At 47.9% G+C, this 19,526-nt stretch overlaps 1 protein-coding gene across 1 annotated transcript in view; it reads left to right on the forward strand.

Annotated features, from left to right (window-relative positions):
• Positions 1 to 9,080: 9,080 nt before the first annotated feature.
• LOC309550688 (NACHT, LRR and PYD domains-containing protein 12-like) overlaps positions 9,081 to 19,526 on the forward strand; it is a gene marked incomplete at its 3' end in the record, with an annotated part of 537,904 nt that continues 527,458 nt past the window's right edge. Inside the window, exon 1 of the mRNA XM_082251023.1 lies at positions 9,081 to 9,241. Coding sequence (XP_082107149.1) covers positions 9,185 to 9,241 — 57 coding nt within the window. The 5' untranslated portion in view covers positions 9,081 to 9,184. The remainder of the gene's footprint in view (positions 9,242 to 19,526) is intronic.

Here is a 19,526-nt window from a genome sequence, read left to right on the forward strand (position 1 = left end):
GGGGAAACATCTTGTTTAACCCTCCTCAAAACCCCAACAAGCCCCAATGACTCCCTTCTCAGAGTGGGGGGAGATTAAGGGCCTTCCTCCCTCAGTGGATGGGAATTACTTCCAGCCCTTTTATTCTGGACCTGGTAGGCAGAGGGCACAAGCTGGAATTTTGTTTCCAGCCTCCAGAAAGAACCTTGGTTACATGTTGGCCCAAGGATCCAACCAAGGCCGCCGCCCTGAGTCTCCAATTAGGGGACTTATTAGATCAAGAGGTGATAATCCCAGTCCCCAAGGAAGAACAGGGCAAAGGGTTTTATTCTCACATCTTTGTGATACGGAAACCTTCAGGGAGTTATCGGTTGATCCTGAATTTACACAATCTGAATCTCTCGATAACATACAAACATTTTCGCATGGAGTCAATATACTCCATAGGGAACCTGCTGTATCCAGGGTGTTACATGGCAACCCTGGACTTAAAGGATGCATATTTTCACATCCCGATACACAAGTCTTACCAGAAATTCCTGAGATTGGCAGTGAAGTTAGGACCAGAAGTCAAACACTACCAATTTCAGGCACTGCCCTTCGGGTTATCCTCAGCCCCCCGGATCTTTACCAAGGTCCTGGGGGAAGCATAAGACTAAGGTCCATCATGATCACCCCCTACTTGGACGACATCCTGGTAGTGGTGGAGTCATATCAAAAACTGAAAGCAGACCTCCTAATAGTTCAGGAGTTTCTGACTTCACTAGGCTGGATCATCAACAGGCAAAAGTCCTGCCTAAAACCCTCTCAGAGAGTAACTTACCTCAGATACGAGATTTCCTCTCGGGATCAAATGATTTTTCTCCCACAGCTCAAGATTTGGAAGATGCACCAGATGGTAGCTTTCATGGTTCTCGCCATGGCTTTCAGACAGCCAGGCATGGTCGCCGTTAAGTACCTGACATGAGATTTGAACCTGTGTACTTTGACATTCTGTCCTGTTAACCTGCCTCTGAGCCACAGTTCAGCTCATATGTATCCAGTCTTGTTAATCTGGTATTGCCTGCAGCACTAGGGGGCTGGATAGGGCTGCACATCTTCACCTACCTCACGATTCATTTCGATTACGATTATTAGGGCAGCGATTCGATACGATTCGATTCCGCGATGCATCACGATGCATCACGATTACTGCCCAATGCCCATGCCCAGCCCATAGTGCACTGCAAACATATAGGAGGTCTCCTCAGGGATGTGATAAATATATGGCGGTGTATAGAGGTGTCCTCAGGGTGGTGATAAATACATGGTGGTGTATAGAGGTGTCCTCAGGGTTGTGATAAATACATGGCAGTGTATGGGGGTCTCCTCAGGGATATCCGGGATGTGATAAATACATGGCGGTGTATGGGGGTCTCCTCAGGGATATCCGGGATGTGATAAATACATGGTGGTGTATGGAGGTCTCCTCAGGCATATCCGGGATGTGATATATACATGGTGGTGTATGGAGGTCTCCTCAGGGATATCCGGGATGTGATATATACATGGCGGTGTATGGGGGTCTCCTCAGGGATATCCGGGATGTGATAAATACATGGTGGTGTATGGGGGTCTCCTCAGGGATATCCGGGATGTGATATATACATGGCGGTGTATGGAGGTCTCCTCAGGGATATCCGGGTTGGAGAATCTCCGGTGCTGTGACCATAACGGATAGTCCGGCTCCCCCTCTCCCTCAGTGTGCTCCCCCTGTCCGCCCCCTCACCTGGCTTTGCAGCTCCCTCTCTGTGTCATGTCAACAACATTTGTAATAGTATTTGAAGACTTAGATTAGTACCTGATCAGTGATGATGACAGTCACTGCAGACGCCTGAGCCAAGGAGGACTGGGAGTTGGGGTCCGGGACGCTCACTCGGGGGTCTCCCTCTGCCCACAGAGGCCTGTGTGAGGAGGATGGACATGGACACTTGCTGGAGGATGGTCAGGACCAGCATGCATGTGGGAGCGGGGAATATTCGCTCTGACACTCAAGTCTCCCGCAGCAAACTGAGTGTTCGAGAGTAGAGATGACAGTCATCACGTGCCCGATCCCGCCAGGAAGCCGACACTGCACTCTGGGAATCACAGGCAGTGAGACATTTCCCAATCTGTGCAGCTGCTGATCAGGAAGTGTCTCACTGCATGTGATTAGCGGTGAGCAGTGTCGGCTTACTGGAGGGATCAGGCATGTGTAAAGTGTGAACAGTGCACACCGGAGTCCATCTCATTCTCTCCAACAGTCAGGGACACTCGCTCCTCGTATCTCCTCTTGCAGCGACGCCGGGCGGCTGGGGATGACGTCAGCGGGAGGCGGGAAAAGAGGGCGCAGCTACGAATTCTAAAGAGCCATCGCTGTGCGGAGAGAGGGAAGGGGCGGCGCTTCATGACGTCATTAGGACATCGATTAAAGCCGGTCCCAGCATCGATGCAGAATCGCGGGTGATCGAATCGTGATGCATTGATGCGACGATTAAATTCAGCAGCCCTAGGGCTGGATTTCACCTGAGTGTGCTCTTGTCTATCAATGTCCACCTGAAGCTAATTGCTCAATTAAGCAAGCTATAAAACACTGTCTCTCACTTAGAGCATTGTCAGTTCATTGCTGATCCTTCCTTGTTCCTGTGTTGCTGATCTTGGTTGCTGTTTGACCGACTTTGTTCCTGTTTCCTAAGCGTGTGTTCCAGACTGACCCCGGCTTCCATGTCACGGTACAAGCCTGCCTGCACCAGCCGGTCTTGTCCCCCTGACACTACTCCAATATGCCCTGATCCTCCAGAGGTTAAAGAGGAGCCCATGGAGATCGGCGCTGTGCGCACCAGGCTTTCTTCCAAAGAAAGAGACCATAGGAGAAACACAGCCTGGAAACTGCCAAGGTTGCTGCCAGCCCTGTCCCCGTTCTGTGTCTGAAAAGGGCACCCAGACTATGACAATCGTGGAAACGAATACCCCTGTGGAAGTCCCTCCTCCAGCTCCAGTAATATCTGTACCTCTTTCTAAAGAAACTCCTGTTCTAGCAAGCACCTTCATTACTTCCTGCCCTGACAACGAAGTTCTTTCACCTGACTGCACTTATGCTTCTAATGGCACTGTGGTACGTAAGGAGGACCTGAAGTTGTTTGAGGAAGTATTAAAAGCTGTGAATGCCTATCCTGTAAAAGACCTCTGCAAAGAACCTGTTCCTGTCCGGAGGGTGTCTTTAAAGGGGGGGGGGGGGGTACTGTCATGGTTCTCGCCATGGCTTTCAGACAGCCAGGCGTGGTCGCCATTAAGTACCTGACATGAGATTTGAACCTGTGTACTTTGACATTCTGTCCTGTTAACCTGCCTCTGAGCCACAGTTCAGCTCATATGTATCCAGTCTTGTTAATCTGGTATTGCCTGCAGCACTAGGGGGCTGGACTTCACCTGAGTGTGCTCTTGTCTTTCATTGACCACCTGAAGCTAATTGCTCAATTAAGCAAGCTATAAAACACTGTCTCTCCCTTAGAGCATTGTCAGTTCATTGCTGATCCTTCCTTGTTCCTGTGTTGCTGATCTTGGTTGCTGTTTGACAGACTTTGTTCCTGTTTCCTAAGCATGTGTTCCAGACTGACCCCGGCTTCCATCTTTACCTTCGCTCCTTGTTGTTCCTGTGATCCTTATCCGGACTCATCCAGTGACTAAAGTTATTCCTGGACTTCCCTTCCCATTGTATTCCTGCCGGTCCTGCTTATTGGAGCACATTCCCTGCCAAGCCCCCGTGCACAAATTCACAGCACCAGGTGGCTTTCTTACCTGGTCACCCTGGACTGTGGATATCTGCAAGGGTGAGCGTACAGCTCTGCGTTACAGACTCCAACAAAGGTAAGCCTTGTGACAGTAGCCTCTTTACAGACCAATTTATGGGTCTCTTTAAGGGACATAACAAGGGTAATAGGCTTGATGATCTCCTGTTTCCCAGCAGTCCCCTGGGCACGGTTCCAGCAACGTCCCCTCCAGAAATTTTTACTAAAGAGCTGGGACGGACGGCCAAGTTCCTTGGAACAAAAAGTAAAGATTCCCACCAAAATAAAAATAACTCTATGGTGGTGGAGATCTTCTCTTCACCTATCAAAAGGGCTAGGCTGGGCCATCCAAGTGTCACAGAGGATCACCACTGATGCAAGCGCTTCCGGATGGGGGGCATATCTGCAGAACAAGTGGGCGCAGGGAAAATGGTCCCCATTACAGATAAAAACCTCATCGAATCAGAAAGAACTTATGGCGGTCCAAAAGGCCTTAGAGTTTTTTCAGGTAGATATAGAGGGAAGTCATCTACAAATTCGGTCAGACAATGTAGCAACGGTGGCGTACCTGAACAAACAGGGAGGTACACGGAGTCAGGGTCTACAGTCCATAGCCCAGAAGATTTTTGTCTGGGCCGAGCTGAATCTAACATCCATCTCGGCTATCCATCTGAAGGGGACTCAGAATGGTCTAGCAGACCATCTCAGCCGCCACCAGGTGAATCAGGACAATTGGTCCCTCAACCCAGAGGAATTTGCAAACGTCGCAACCTCATGGGGTCTTCCATTAGTGGACCTATTTGCTGCCCAGACAAACAGGAAAACAGAAAAATTCTTCTCCATAACTCAGGGGGATCAGGTCTTAGGCATTGACGCTTTTGCCAACCCCTGGACTTTCAAGCTTTGTTATGCCTTCCCTCCGGTCAGATTAATCCCGAAGGTCCTCCAGAAATTCATCCAGGAAGACACAGATATGATCTTGATAGCCCCCTTCTGACCCAAAAGGCCATGGTTTGCACGCCTTCAGGCACTAGCTTCCAAACCTCCAATGGTCTTACCCTGGGGACAGGACCTATTGACACAGGGTCTGGTGGCCCATCCATATCTCAGAACCCTAAACCTGACCGCTTGGTATCTAAGGAACAGATACTAGGCTCTCAGGGGTTCTCAGACAAAGTGATCAAAAGAATCACTTTTGATTCCACTTTTGGATGGCGGAGAATCGGAGACAATCTCCAGATATACCAACTATTTTGGAATTCTTTCAAGAGGGCATCGACCAGGGTCTCTCCCTGGGGACTTTGAAAGTACAGGCTGCCGCCCTTAGCGTTTTTCTTCAGTTTTCCCTTAGAGAAAATCCAAATATAAATAATTTTTTTAGGGCAATTGCCCGAACAAAGCCGACCGTGATAAAAACGTGTCCAGCTTGAAATCTATCCTTGGTGCTTCAGGTTTTGGTAACCAGTCCATTTGAACCCTTGGAAGAATTATCAGTAAAATTACTCACCCTAAAAGCTTTATTTTTAGCAGCTATAACTTCAGCTAGAAGGGTAAGCAAACTACAGGCTCTCTCGATCAGAGAACCTTTTCTCAGGATTTTTGATGACAGGATTGTGCTAAAAACAGATCCAGGGTTTTTACCCAAGGTAGCTACTTCCTTTCATAGGACTCAGGACATAGTACTACCTACCTTTTGTAAATTCCCAGATAACGAAAAAGAGAAAGTATTTAGTTGTTTAGATGTCAGAAGAGCCCTTCTGAAATACCTGGAGGTGACTAAAACCTTCAGGAAATGCGATACCTTATTTGTGCAGTTTTCCGGCTCCCATAAAGGGGAAAAAAGCTTCTAAGGCCACTTTAGCAAGGTGGATAAAACAGGCCATCACAGAAGCCTATATAGTGAAGAATGTGGCTCCACCTTTCATTAATGCACATTCTACTAGGGCCTTGTCGACGTCTTGGGCTGAAAGGGCCGGTGCCTCACCAGACCAGATCTGTAAGGCAGCTACCTGGTCTAACTTTTCGACCTTTGTCAGACACTATCGCCTGGACCTCCTCTCTTCTCAGGAACAGGCATTTGATCGAAAGGTGCTCCAGGCAGTAGTCCCTCCCTAGACTGGTAAGCTTCTTGCTCATTGTCTCATGGGGGGAGGAAGCAGATAAGTGGAGCTTCTACTTTTGGGTGGAACTCAACTTTAAGTAGAGGTGCACACTTTTGTGGTTACTTAGCATGGTGAATGTGTGATTTGTGGTATCTTTTCTGAATGATGCACAGAGCTCCCTGCAGAATTCTCCTAAAAGTACACAGGGGTCCTGTCACTCACCTGGCCCTGAAGCTGAAATGCGGAGAGGGCTCTCCTTGCGGCTGAGTGCTCGGTGTCCCTGAAGGTGGAAACGGAACACGAAGCCCAAAGAAGCAGGGATTGTCGGCTGTGCCACTGATGAGAGATGTTGGGGTGGAGATCTCTCTGCAGGTGGATTCCAGATGAAGTGAGCGGTAGGACCCAGAAGAACTGAAGGTTGTGCAGGCTGCACATAGCAGGAAGCAGGTTGCAAAGGTAAGTGCAGCGGGCCGGATACAGCAGGTAAGTTCTGTAAGCTGGAGCAACAGGTGAGTATTGCAGGTGAGAATAAATATGTAAGACTCTCGCACTATCAGTATATAAGAGTAAACGAAAGGATAAATGAGTACTATAGGATTGTAGCTAACACTTAGATGCTAATCCTCAGTGAATAAAATGTATCAAGTATCAAAATGGGTGTAGAGCTGTCCTTAAATGGCTGCTGAATTAATTGACCTTGCACAATAAAAACTATACAGTAGATACAGTGACACATTGGTATAAAGATGCGCAGTAAAACCATTAAACATAGATGATTGAATAATGTTGAAAGTGTCCAGTGCAACAATACTGTATGTGGATAAAATATGCAATACACAAAAATATTAATCAATATGCATCAAAAAGTAAAAAAAAAAAAAAATAGGCGGTAGATAATGTGAAGTGCAAACAATTAAAGACTCTGAAAGTGCAATTGTGCAAAATAGGAAATGTGCAATAAGCAAAAAAAAAAGGATAGTCCAAGGTAAACATTAATCAGAGGTAGATGGTGTGTCACTTGATGAGAAGAAAAGTGCACACGTGCAAAGTGAAAAAACAAACACAAGCTTGGCTGTGATCTTCAATAACAAAGTCCTTAATATGTGCTTTCAGGTGTCCCTTCACCAGTGTAAACAACTGGCACCACTGTGCTTCCTAGCAGCTATAGTTTTTTATTGTGTAGAGTATTGCAGGTGGGTACAGCAGGTAGGCACATAGGCGGATCACATCAGGCAGGGTAGAGCAGAAGGCTGTCAGGGACTGTTGCAGAGGTCAGGGAGCCAGTGATCTGCAGACAGGGGAACAAAGACACGATAACGCAAGCCAAAGTCATACACAGGACAATTGACCAGAGCAGATATGAGGGTAATCCAAGGTCAGAGCTGGGAGGGAGACAAGAGGTATCCAAGGGCAAGCCAGGTCAGTAACAGGTAGTCTGCCAGCATCATAAATTATTTTAACCACTTACCGCATACTGACGTAGGGCTACGTCAGTAAACTTTGCGGTGTTATACCGGGATGATGCCTCTAGCTAGAGGCACCATCCCGGTACCGTGGTTTAGAGCCGACGGTTGGCTTTCCGTTGGTACCGACCGATGCGGCTCGGGAGCCGCTCGATCGGTACCCGGGGGGGCGGGAGGGGACATCCCCCCCCCCTCCCGCCGCCTTCCGTGGCTTTGCTCGGGGCTCCCGTCCCACCGGGAGCCCCGAGCACCCAGCCGGCACGTCCGTCGGCTGGATGGAGTCCCGATGAATGCCGGAAACGGCATCGATCGGGTCTCCGATGACGTAACCCGGAGGCGGCGTCCATGACGTCCCTTCCGGGTTACTGTGCTGCAAAAGGCGGCAAATTTGAAAAACGGCTGTATGCAAAAATGCTGTTTTCGGCATTTTGCATACAGGGAAGTGTAGTGGAGGGGTTTGGGGTCTTTTAGACCCTCGATCCCTCCATAAAGTGTACCTGTCACTACATATTGGTGTCACAAGGGATGTTTACATTGCTTGTGACAGCAATAAAAGTGATCAGATTTTTATTTTTTTTTAAAAACTTTAATAATGTTAAAAAAATAAATAAAATAAATGGGAAAAAAAAAAAAAAATTTAGCCGCCCCCGTCACCGTTAGCTCGCGCACAAAAAAAAACGTATACGGAAGTCGAGCCGCAAATGAAATCGCTGTTCAAACCACACATGTGAGGTATCGCCGCGATCGCCAGAGCGTGGGCAATAATTAAAAAAAAAAGAGCTACACTCTAACTCAAAACTGGTAACCGTTAAATAAATTTAAAGCGTCGCAGATTGAGATCTCTATTGACCGTAGTTTGTCGCGATCCCACGGGGGGCGCAATTTTAAACCGTAACATGTTGGGTATCTATTTACTCGGCGTCACATCATCTTTCACAATATACAAAAAAAATGGGCTAACTTTACTGTTTAGTATTTTTTAAAATTAGTGAAATGTGATTTTTCAAAAATTTTCCAAAAAAATGGCGCTTTAAAGACCGCTGCGCAAATACCGCGTGATAAAAAATATTGCAATGACCGACATTTTATTCTCCAGAGTCTTTGCTAAAAAAATATATATAATGTTTGGGGGTTCTAAGTAGTTTTCTAGGAAAAAATACTGGTTTTAACGCGTGAACAAAAAGTGTCCGAAATAGGGCTGGGGCTTAAGTGGTTAAAGACCAGAGGGTACAATAATCTAGCGCAGGTGGCATGCGCCAGGATGCACCAGCTTGCGCTGCGGCACACATTCATTCTCCCATCCATTTCCATTACCATTGCGTGCATGGGTGTGGCCATATTGGGTGTTGGCTAACATGACAGGTCTTTGGGCAGGTCTTCTCCAGCTTGTTCCCTAACAGGTCCCATGTCACTCCCCAGGGGGCGGGTCCTTGGCTCCTTGGGCTCACAGAAAATTGAATGAATGACAATGGACATCATAAAAATTGTCAGTCATCAAATAGTTAAAAGTCAAATGTTCTTAGTGGGGGGTTTAAATCTAGTACGCGTGGATGTGCAAATAGAAATCCCCATTCATAGGACTATTATTGTATTGATTTTTATAGGGATTCTAACCTCCATTACTCCTTTCCCCGGTTGCAGAGGATTTATCCAGGGTGACAAAAGTCCATGCTGAACTTAACTCACATCATTTATAAAACACAAAATGTATTTCTTTGTGCTTTTTCTAGGGGGTATCCATGAGTTCCACCGCCAGCTGTGTGCATATGATGATCCATCACTGAGGAGGATATACGAGTATTACAAGGATGATCTGATCTACATCCTGGAGAAAATGAACCCTCATCCTGTCCTGGTAGAACTAAAATCTCGGAATGTCTTAAAAACAGATGTAAGAAAAAGATATTTCTAAATTCCCTACAGCAAAATATGTAAAGGGGACTCAGACTAAATATATGTTGTAGTCATGGATTACCCCGGTCCTTTATAATTGTCCACCATATCACTCCATACTGATCATAAACAGCTGAACTTATCATAACTCCACCCGATAAATGTGACCATATCAAAACTTCATTACATCCCATAAATCTATGAAAACATTTACACAACTGCTCCCACCAGAATGTAACTATATAAAAAGTTATAAATGTTATTTCCTGTATATCAGAGAGGCAGGTGAATCGTATTATAATGCAAATCAGAGATTACTTGCTGTTAGGTAAAAGTGTGCCTGCTCCTTGTATGGCTAATTTATATATAAACATATCTCCTAACAGTCCTGGATTGGGCGGGACTTTCCTGCCTTTTAATCTTTGTCCCGTGGTCCCACTGTACCGGGACATTGTCCTGCATTACTCCATTGCTAACAGCCTAGCAGGATATACAGCAGTGTGACCATCCATCCAGCACAGCAAGGGATTGGTGGGAAAGCCAAGGGCATGCGGCGACAATGTGAATGAGAGCAAGTACAGCTGTCAAATCAAAGCTCTAAAGTCAGGGATGGGTGAGGCCGAAATGTGGGGCTCCGCCCCTTTGTCCCATGCATAGACAAAATAGCTGGCATTTATTCATTGCTGGCCAAGGCAGAAGGTTGCAGGGGGCAACACCAATTGTAACTACTGTATGTGCACCCACACAGGTGTATTACTCACTGCTGTGGGTGCACATACAGTAGTTACAATTGATCCTGGCCAGCAATATATAAGCACCGGCTGTTTTTTTCTATGCACAGGACAAAGGGGTGGAGCCCCGTCATCAGACCTTTGATTTGAAAGCTGCACTCTCATTGCAGCTGTACGCCCCTGGCTTGGCAACCAATCCCTGCCTGTGTTGGATGAATGTTCATACTGCTCCATATCCTGCTAGGCTTCACTCATTTTTTGTCCATCTAATGTCGCCATTCTTGCCTTGGTACCTGTATGCTGGTAATCAAAATTTTAGAAGATAAGTGTGCTATGTTTCATTAATTGGTGTCTGCAGTTTAACTAACTCCTGAACTTTGCACTCTGTACAATGCACTCCTGAACCTTGAACTATGTAAGTAGTGCACTCCTGAACCTTGAACTATGTATGTAGTGCACTCCTGAACCTTACACTCTGCACAACGCACTCCTGAACCTTACATTCTGCACAACGCACTCCTGAACCTTACACTCTGCACAACACACTCCTGAACCTTACATTCTGCACAACGCACTCCTGAACCTTACACTCTGCACAACACACTCCTGAACCTTGCACTCTGTACAATGCACTCCTGAACCTTGCACTCTGTACAATGCACTCCTGAACCTTGCACTCTGTACAATGCACTCCTGAACCTTGCTCTCTGTATGTAACACATTCCTGAACCTTGCACTCTGCACAACGCACTCCTGAACCTTACACTCTGCACAACACACTCCTGAACCTTACACTCTGCACAACACACTCCTGAACCTTACACTCTGCACAACACACTCCTGAACCTTACACTCTGCACAACGCACTCCTGAACCTTACATTCTGCACAACGCACTCCTGAACCTTACACTCTGCACAACACACTCCTGAACCTTACACTCTGCACAACACACTCCTGAACCTTACACTCTGCACAACACACTCCTGAACCTTACACTCTGCACAACGCACTCCTGAACCTTACATTCTGCACAACGCACTCCTGAACCTTACACTCTGCACAACGCACTCCTGAACCTTACACTCTGCACAACGCACTCCTGAACCTTACACTCTGCACAACGCACTCCTGAACCTTGCACTCTGTACAATGCACTCCTGAACCTTGCACTCTGTACAATGCACTCCTGAACCTTGCACTCTGTACAATGCACTCCTGAACCTTGCTCTCTGTATGTAACACATTCCTGAACCTTGCACTCTGCACAACGCACTCCTGAACCTTACACTCTGCACAACGCACTCCTGAACCTTGCACAATGCACCCCTGAACCTTGAACTCTGTACAATGCACTCCTGAACCTTGAACTATGTATGTAATGCACTCCTGAACCTTACACTCTGCACAACGCACTCCTGAACCTTATACTCTGCACAACGCACTCCTGAACCTTGCACAATGCACTCCTGAACCTTACACTCTGCACAACGCACTCCTGAACCTTACACTCTGCACAACGCACTCCTGAACCTTGCACTCTGTACAATGCACTCCTGAACCTTGCACTCTGTACAATGCACTCCTGAACCTTGCACTCTGTACAATGCACTCCTGAACCTTGCACTCTGTACAATGCACTCCTGAACCTTGCTCTCTGTATGTAACACATTCCTGAACCTTGCACTCTGCACAACGCACTCCTGAACCTTACACTCTGCACAACGCACTCCTGAACCTTGCACAATGCACCCCTGAACCTTGAACTCTGTACAATGCACTCCTGAACCTTGAACTATGTATGTAATGCACTCCTGAACCTTACACTCTGCACAACGCACTCCTGAACCTTATACTCTGCACAACGCACTCCTGAACCTTGCACTCTGTACAACGCACTCCTGAACCTTGCACTCTGTACAACGCACTCCTGAACCTTGCACTCTGTACAACGCGCTCCTGACCCTTGCACTCTGTACAACGCACTCCTGAACCTTGCACTCTGTACAACGCACTCCTGAACCTTGCACTCTGTACAACGCACTCCTGAACCTTGCACTCTGTACAACGCACTCCTGAACCTTACACTCTGCACAACGCACTCCTGAACCTTGCACAATGCACTCCTGAACCTTGAACTCTGTACAATGCACTCCTGAACCTTGAACTATGTATGTAATGCACTCCTGAACTTTGCACTCTGCACAACGCACTCCTGAACCTTACACTCTGCACAACGCACTCCTGAACCTTGAACTCTGTACAACGCACTCCTGAACCTTGAACTCTGTACAACGCACTCCTGAACCTTGAACTCTGTACAACGCACTCCTGAACCTTGCACTCTGTACAACGCACTCCTGAACCTTGCACTCTGTACAACGCACTCCTGAACCTTGCACTCTATACAACGCACTCCTGAACCTTAAACTCTGCACAACGCACTCCTGAACCTTGCACAATGCACTCCTGAACCTTGAACTCTGTACAATGCACTCCTGAACCTTGAACTATGTATGTAATGCACTCCTGAACCTTACACTCTGCACAACGCACTCCTGAACCTTATACTCTGCACAACGCACTCCTGAACCTTGCACAATGCACTCCTGAACCTTGCACTCTGTACAACGCACTCCTGAACCTTGCACTCTGTACAACGCACTCCTGAACCTTGCACTCTGCACAACGCACTCCTGAACCTTACACTCTGCACAACGCACTCCTGAACCTTACACTCTGCACAACGCACTCCTGAACCTTATACTCTGCACAACGCACTCCTGAACCTTGCACAATGCACTCCTGAACCTTGCACTCTGTACAACGCACTCCTGAACCTTGCACTCTGTACAACGCACTCCTGAACCTTGCACTCTGTACAACGCGCTCCTGACCCTTGCACTCTGTACAACGCACTCCTGAACCTTGCACTCTGTACAACGCGCTCCTGAACCTTGCACTCTGTACAACGCACTCCTGAACCTTGCACTCTGTACAACGCACTCTTGAACCTTACACTCTGCACAACGCACTCCTGAACCTTGCACAATGCACTCCTGAACCTTGAACTATGTATGTAATGCACTCCTGAACTTTGCACTCTGCACAACGCACTCCTGAACCTTACACTCTGCACAACGCACTCCTGAACCTTGAACTCTGTACAACGCACTCCTGAACCTTGAACTCTGTACAACGCACTCCTGAACCTTGAACTCTGTACAACGCACTCCTGAACCTTGAACTCTGTACAACGCACTCCTGAACCTTGCACTCTGTACAACGCACTCCTGAACCTTGCACTCTGTACAACGCACTCCTGAACCTTAAACTCTGCACAACGCACTCCTGAACCTTAAACTCTGCACAACGCACTCCTGAACCTTGCACAATGCACTCCTGAACCTTGAACTCTGTACAATGCACTCCTGAACCTTGAACTATGTATGTAATGCACTCCTGAACCTTACACTCTGCACAACGCACTCCTGAATCTTACACTCTGCACAACGCACTCCTGAACCTTGCACAATGCACTCCTGAACCTTGAACTCTGTACAACGCACTCCTGAACCTTGCACTCTGTACAACGCACTCCTGAACCTTAAACTCTGCACAACGCACTCCTGAACCTTGCACAATGCACTCCTGAACCTTGAACTCTGTACAATGCACTCCTGAACCTTGAACTATGTATGTAATGCACTCCTGAACCTTACACTCTGCACAACGCACTCCTGAACCTTACACTCTGCACAACGCACTCCTGAACCTTGCACAATGCACTCCTGAACCTTGCACTCTGTACAACGCACTCCTGAACCTTGCACTCTGTACAACGCACTCCTGAACCTTGCACTCTGTACAACGCACTCCTGAACCTTGCACTCTGCACAACGCACTCCTGAACCTTACACTCTGCACAACGCACTCCTGAACCTTACACTCTGCACAACGCACTCCTGAACCTTATACTCTGCACAACGCACTCCTGAACCTTGCACAATGCACTCCTGAACCTTGCACTCTGTACAACGCACTCCTGAACCTTGCACTCTGTACAACGCACTCCTGAACCTTGCACTCTGTACAACGCGCTCCTGACCCTTGCACTCTGTACAACGCACTCCTGAACCTTGCACTCTGTACAACGCGCTCCTGAACCTTGCACTCTGTACAACGCACTCCTGAACCTTGCACTCTGTACAACGCACTCCTGAACCTTAAACTCTGCACAACGCACTCCTGAACCTTGCACAATGCACTCCTGAACCTTGAACTCTGTACAATGCACTCCTGAACCTTGAACTATGTATGTAATGCACTCCTGAACTTTGCACTCTGCACAACGCACTCCTGAACCTTACACTCTGCACAACGCACTCCTGAACCTTGAACTCTGTACAACGCACTCCTGAACCTTGAACTCTGTACAACGCACTCCTGAACCTTGAACTCTGTACAACGCACTCCTGAACCTTGCACTCTGTACAACGCACTCCTGAACCTTGCACTCTGTACAACGCACTCCTGAACCTTAAACTCTGCACAACGCACTCCTGAACCTTGCACAATGCACTCCTGAACCTTGAACTCTGTACAATGCACTCCTGAACCTTGAACTATGTATGTAATGCACTCCTGAACCTTACACTCTGCACAACGCACTCCTGAATCTTACACTCTGCACAACGCACTCCTGAACCTTGCACAATGCACTCCTGAACCTTGAACTCTGTACAACGCACTCCTGAACCTTGCACTCTGTACAACGCACTCCTGAACCTTGCACTCTGTACAACGCACTCCTGAACCTTAAACTCTGCACAACGCACTCCTGAACCTTGCACAATGCACTCCTGAACCTTGAACTCTGTACAATGCACTCCTGAACCTTGAACTATGTATGTAATGCACTCCTGAACCTTACACTCTGCACAACGCACTCCTGAACCTTACACTCTGTACAACGCACTCCTGAACCTTGCACAATGCACTCCTGAACCTTGCACTCTGTACAACGCACTCCTGAACCTTGCACTCTGTACAACGCACTCCTGAACCTTGCACTCTGTACAACGCACTCCTGAACCTTGCACTCTGTACAACGCACTCCTGAACCTTGCACTCTGTACAACCCACTCCTGAACCTTACACTCTGCACAACGCACTCCTGAACCTTGCACAATGCACTCCTGAACCTTGAACTCTGTACAATGCACTCCTGAACCTTGCACAATGCACTCCTGAACCTTGAACTCTGTACAATGCACTCCTGAACCTTGCTCTCTGTATGTAACACACTCCTGAACCTTGCACTCTGTACAACGCACTCCTGAACCTTGCACTCTGTACAACGCACTCCTGAACCTTGCACTCTGTACAACGCACTCCTGAACCTTGCACAATGCACTCCTGAACCTTGCTCTCTGTATGTAACACATTCCTGAACCTTGCACTCTGTGCAACGCACTCCTGAACCTTGCACTCTGTACAACGCACTCCTGGACCTTGCACTCTGCACAACGCACTCCTGAACCTTGCACAATGCACTCCTGAATCTTGAACTCTGTACAATGCACTCCTGAACCTTGCTCTCTGTATGTAACACATTCCTGAACCTTGCACTCTTTACAACGCACTCCTGAACCTTGCACTCTTTACAACGCACTCCTGAACCTTGCACTCTTTACAACGCACTCCTGAACCTTGCACTCTGTACAACGCACTCCTGAACCTTGTACTCTGTACAACGCACTCCTGAACCTTGTACTCTGTACAACGCACTCCTGAACCTTGTACTCTGTACAACGCACTCCTGAACCTTGCACTCTTTACAACGCACTCCTGAACCTTACACTCTGCACAATGCACTCCTGAACCTTGCACTTTGTATGTAACACATTCCTGAACCTTGCACTCTGTACAACGCACTCCTGAACCTTGCACTCTGTACAACGCACTCCTGAACCTTGCACTCTGTACAACGCACTCCGGAACCTTGCACTCTGCACAACGCACTCCTGAACCTTGCACAATGCACTCCTGAACCTTGCACTCTGTACAATGCACTCCTGAACCTTGCTCTCTGTATGTAACGCACTCCTGAACCTTGCACTCTTTACAAAGCACTCCTGAACCTTGCACTCTTTACAACACACTCCTGAACCTTGCACTCTGTACAATGCACTCCTGAACCTTGCACTCTGTACAATGCACTCCAGAACATTGCACTCTGTACAATGCACTCCTGAACCTTGCCCTCTGTACAACGCACTCCTGGACCTTGCACCCTGTACAACGCACTCCTGAACCTTGCACTCTGCACAATGCACTCCTGAACCTTGCACAATGCACTCCTGAACCTTGAACTCTGTACAATGCACTCCTGAACCTTGCTCTCTGTATGTAACACATTCCTGAACCTTGCACTCTGTACAACGCACTCCTGAACCTTGCACTCTGCACAACGCACTCCTGAACCTTACACTCTGCACAACGCACTCCTGAACCTTGCACAATGCACTCCTGAACCTTGAACTCTGTACAATGCACTCCTGAACCTTGACTATGAATGTAATGCACTCCTGAACCTTACACTCTGCACAACGCACTCCTGAACCTTGCACAATGCACTCCTGAACCTTGAACTCTGTACAACGCACTCCTGAACCTTGCACTCTGTACAACGCACTCCTGAACCTTGCACTCTGTACAACGCACTCCTGAACCTTGCACTCTGCACAACGCACTCCTGAACCTTACACTCTGCACAACACACTCCTGAACCTTGCACAATGCACTCCTGATCCTTGAACTCTGTACAATGCACTCCTGAACCTTGCACAATGCACTCCTGAACCTTGAACTCTGTACAACGCACTCCTGAACCTTGAACTCTGTACAATGCACTCCTGAACCTTGCACAATGCACTCCTGAACCTTGAACTCTGTACAATGCACTCCTGAACCTTGCTCTCTGTATGTAACGCACTCCTGAACCTTGCACTCTGTACATCGCACTCCTGAACCTTGCACTCTGTACATCGCACTCCTGAACCTTGCACTCTGTACAACGCACTCCTGAACCTTGCACTCTGTACAACGCACTCCTGAACCTTACACTCTGCACAACGCACTCCTGAACCTTGCACAATGCACTCCTGAACCTTGAACTCTGTACAATGCACTCCTGAACCTTGCTCTCTGTATGTAACACATTCCTGAACCTTGCACTCTGTACAACGCACTCCTGAACCTTGCACTCTGCACAATGCACTCCTGAACCTTGCACAATGCACTCCTGAACCTTGCTCTCTGTATGTAACACATTCCTGAACCTTGCACTCTGTACAACGCACTCCTGAACCTTGCACTCTGTACAACGCACTCCTGAACCTTGCACTCTTTACAACGCACTCCTGAACCTTGCACTCTGTACAACGCACTCCTGAACCTTGCACATTGCACTCCTGAACCTTGCACAATGCACTCCTGAACCTTGAACTCTGTACAATGCACTCCTGAACCTTGCACTCTGCACAATGCACTCCTGAACCTTGCACAATGCACTCCTGAACCTTGCTCTCTGTATGTAACACATTCCTGAACCTTGCACTCTGTACAACGCACTCCTGAACCTTGCACTCTTTACAACGCACTCCTGAACCTTGCACTCTGCACAACGCACTCCTTAACCTTGCACAATGCACTCCTGAACCTTGTTCTCTGTATGTAATGCACTCCTGACCCTTGCACTCTGTACAACACACTCCTGAACCTAGCACTCTGCACAATACACTCCTGAACCTTGCACTCTGCACAACGCACTCCTGAACCTTGCACTCCTGAACCTTGCTCTCTGTATTTAACGCACTCCTGAACCTTGCACTCTGCACAACGCACTCCTGAACCTTACACTCTGCACAACGCACTCCTGAACCTTGCACAATGCACTCCTGAACCTTGCACTCTGTACAATGCACTCCTGAACCTTGCACTCTGTACAATGCACTCCTGAACATTGCACTCTGTACAATGCACTCCTGAACCTTGCCCTCTGTACAACGCACTCCTGGACCTTGCACCCTGTACAACGCACTCCTGAACCTTGCACTCTGCACAATGCACTCCTGAACCTTGCACAATGCACTCCTGAACCTTGAACTCTGTACAACGCACTCCTGAACCTTGCACTCTGCACAACGCACTCCTGAACCTTACACTCTGCACAACGCACTCCTGAACCTTGCACAATGCACTCCTGAACCTTGAACTCTGTACAATGCACTCCTGAACCTTGACTATGAATGTAATGCACTCCTGAACCTTACACTCTGCACAACGCACTCCTGAACCTTGCACAATGCACTCCTGAACCTTGAACTCTGTACAACGCACTCCTGAACCTTGCACTCTGTACAACGCACTCCTGAACCTTGCACTCTGTACAACGCACTCCTGAACCTTGCACTCTGCACAACGCACTCCTGAACCTTACACTCTGCACAACACACTCCTGAACCTTGCACAATGCACTCCTGATCCTTGAACTCTGTACAATGCACTCCTGAACCTTGCACAATGCACTCCTGAACCTTGAACTCTGTACAACGCACTCCTGAACCTTGAACTCTGTACAATGCACTCCTGAACCTTGCACAATGCACTCCTGAACCTTGAACTCTGTACAATGCACTCCTGAACCTTGCTCTCTGTATGTAACGCACTCCTGAACCTTGCACTCTGTACATCGCACTCCTGAACCTTGCACTCTGTACAACGCACTCCTGAACCTTGCACTCTGTACAACGCACTCCTGAACCTTACACTCTGCACAACGCACTCCTGAACCTTGCACAATGCACTCCTGAACCTTGAACTCTGTACAATGCACTCCTGAACCTTGCTCTCTGTATGTAACACATTCCTGAACCTTGCACTCTGTACAACGCACTCCTGAACCTTGCACTCTGCACAATGCACTCCTGAACCTTGCACAATGCACTCCTGAACCTTGAACTCTGTACAACGCACTCCTGAACCTTGCACTCTGCACAACGCACTCCTGAACCTTACACTCTGCACAACGCACTCCTGAACCTTGCACAATGCACTCCTGAACCTTGAACTCTGTACAATGCACTCCTGAACCTTGACTATGAATGTAATGCACTCCTGAACCTTACACTCTGCACAACGCACTCCTGAACCTTGCACAATGCACTCCTGAACCTTGAACTCTGTACAACGCACTCCTGAACCTTGCACTCTGTACAACGCACTCCTGAACCTTGCACTCTGTACAACGCACTCCTGAACCTTGCACTCTGCACAACGCACTCCTGAACCTTGCACTCTGCACAACGCACTCCTGAACCTTACACTCTGCACAACACACTCCTGAACCTTGCACAATGCACTCCTGATCCTTGAACTCTGTACAATGCACTCCTGAACCTTGCACAATGCACTCCTGAACCTTGAACTCTGTACAACGCACTCCTGAACCTTGAACTCTGTACAATGCACTCCTGAACCTTGCACAATG

Source organism: Pelophylax lessonae, assembly GCF_965119305.1.
Source record: "Pelophylax lessonae genome assembly, chromosome: 3".
Classification (NCBI taxonomy): Eukaryota; Metazoa; Chordata; class Amphibia; order Anura; family Ranidae; genus Pelophylax; species Pelophylax lessonae.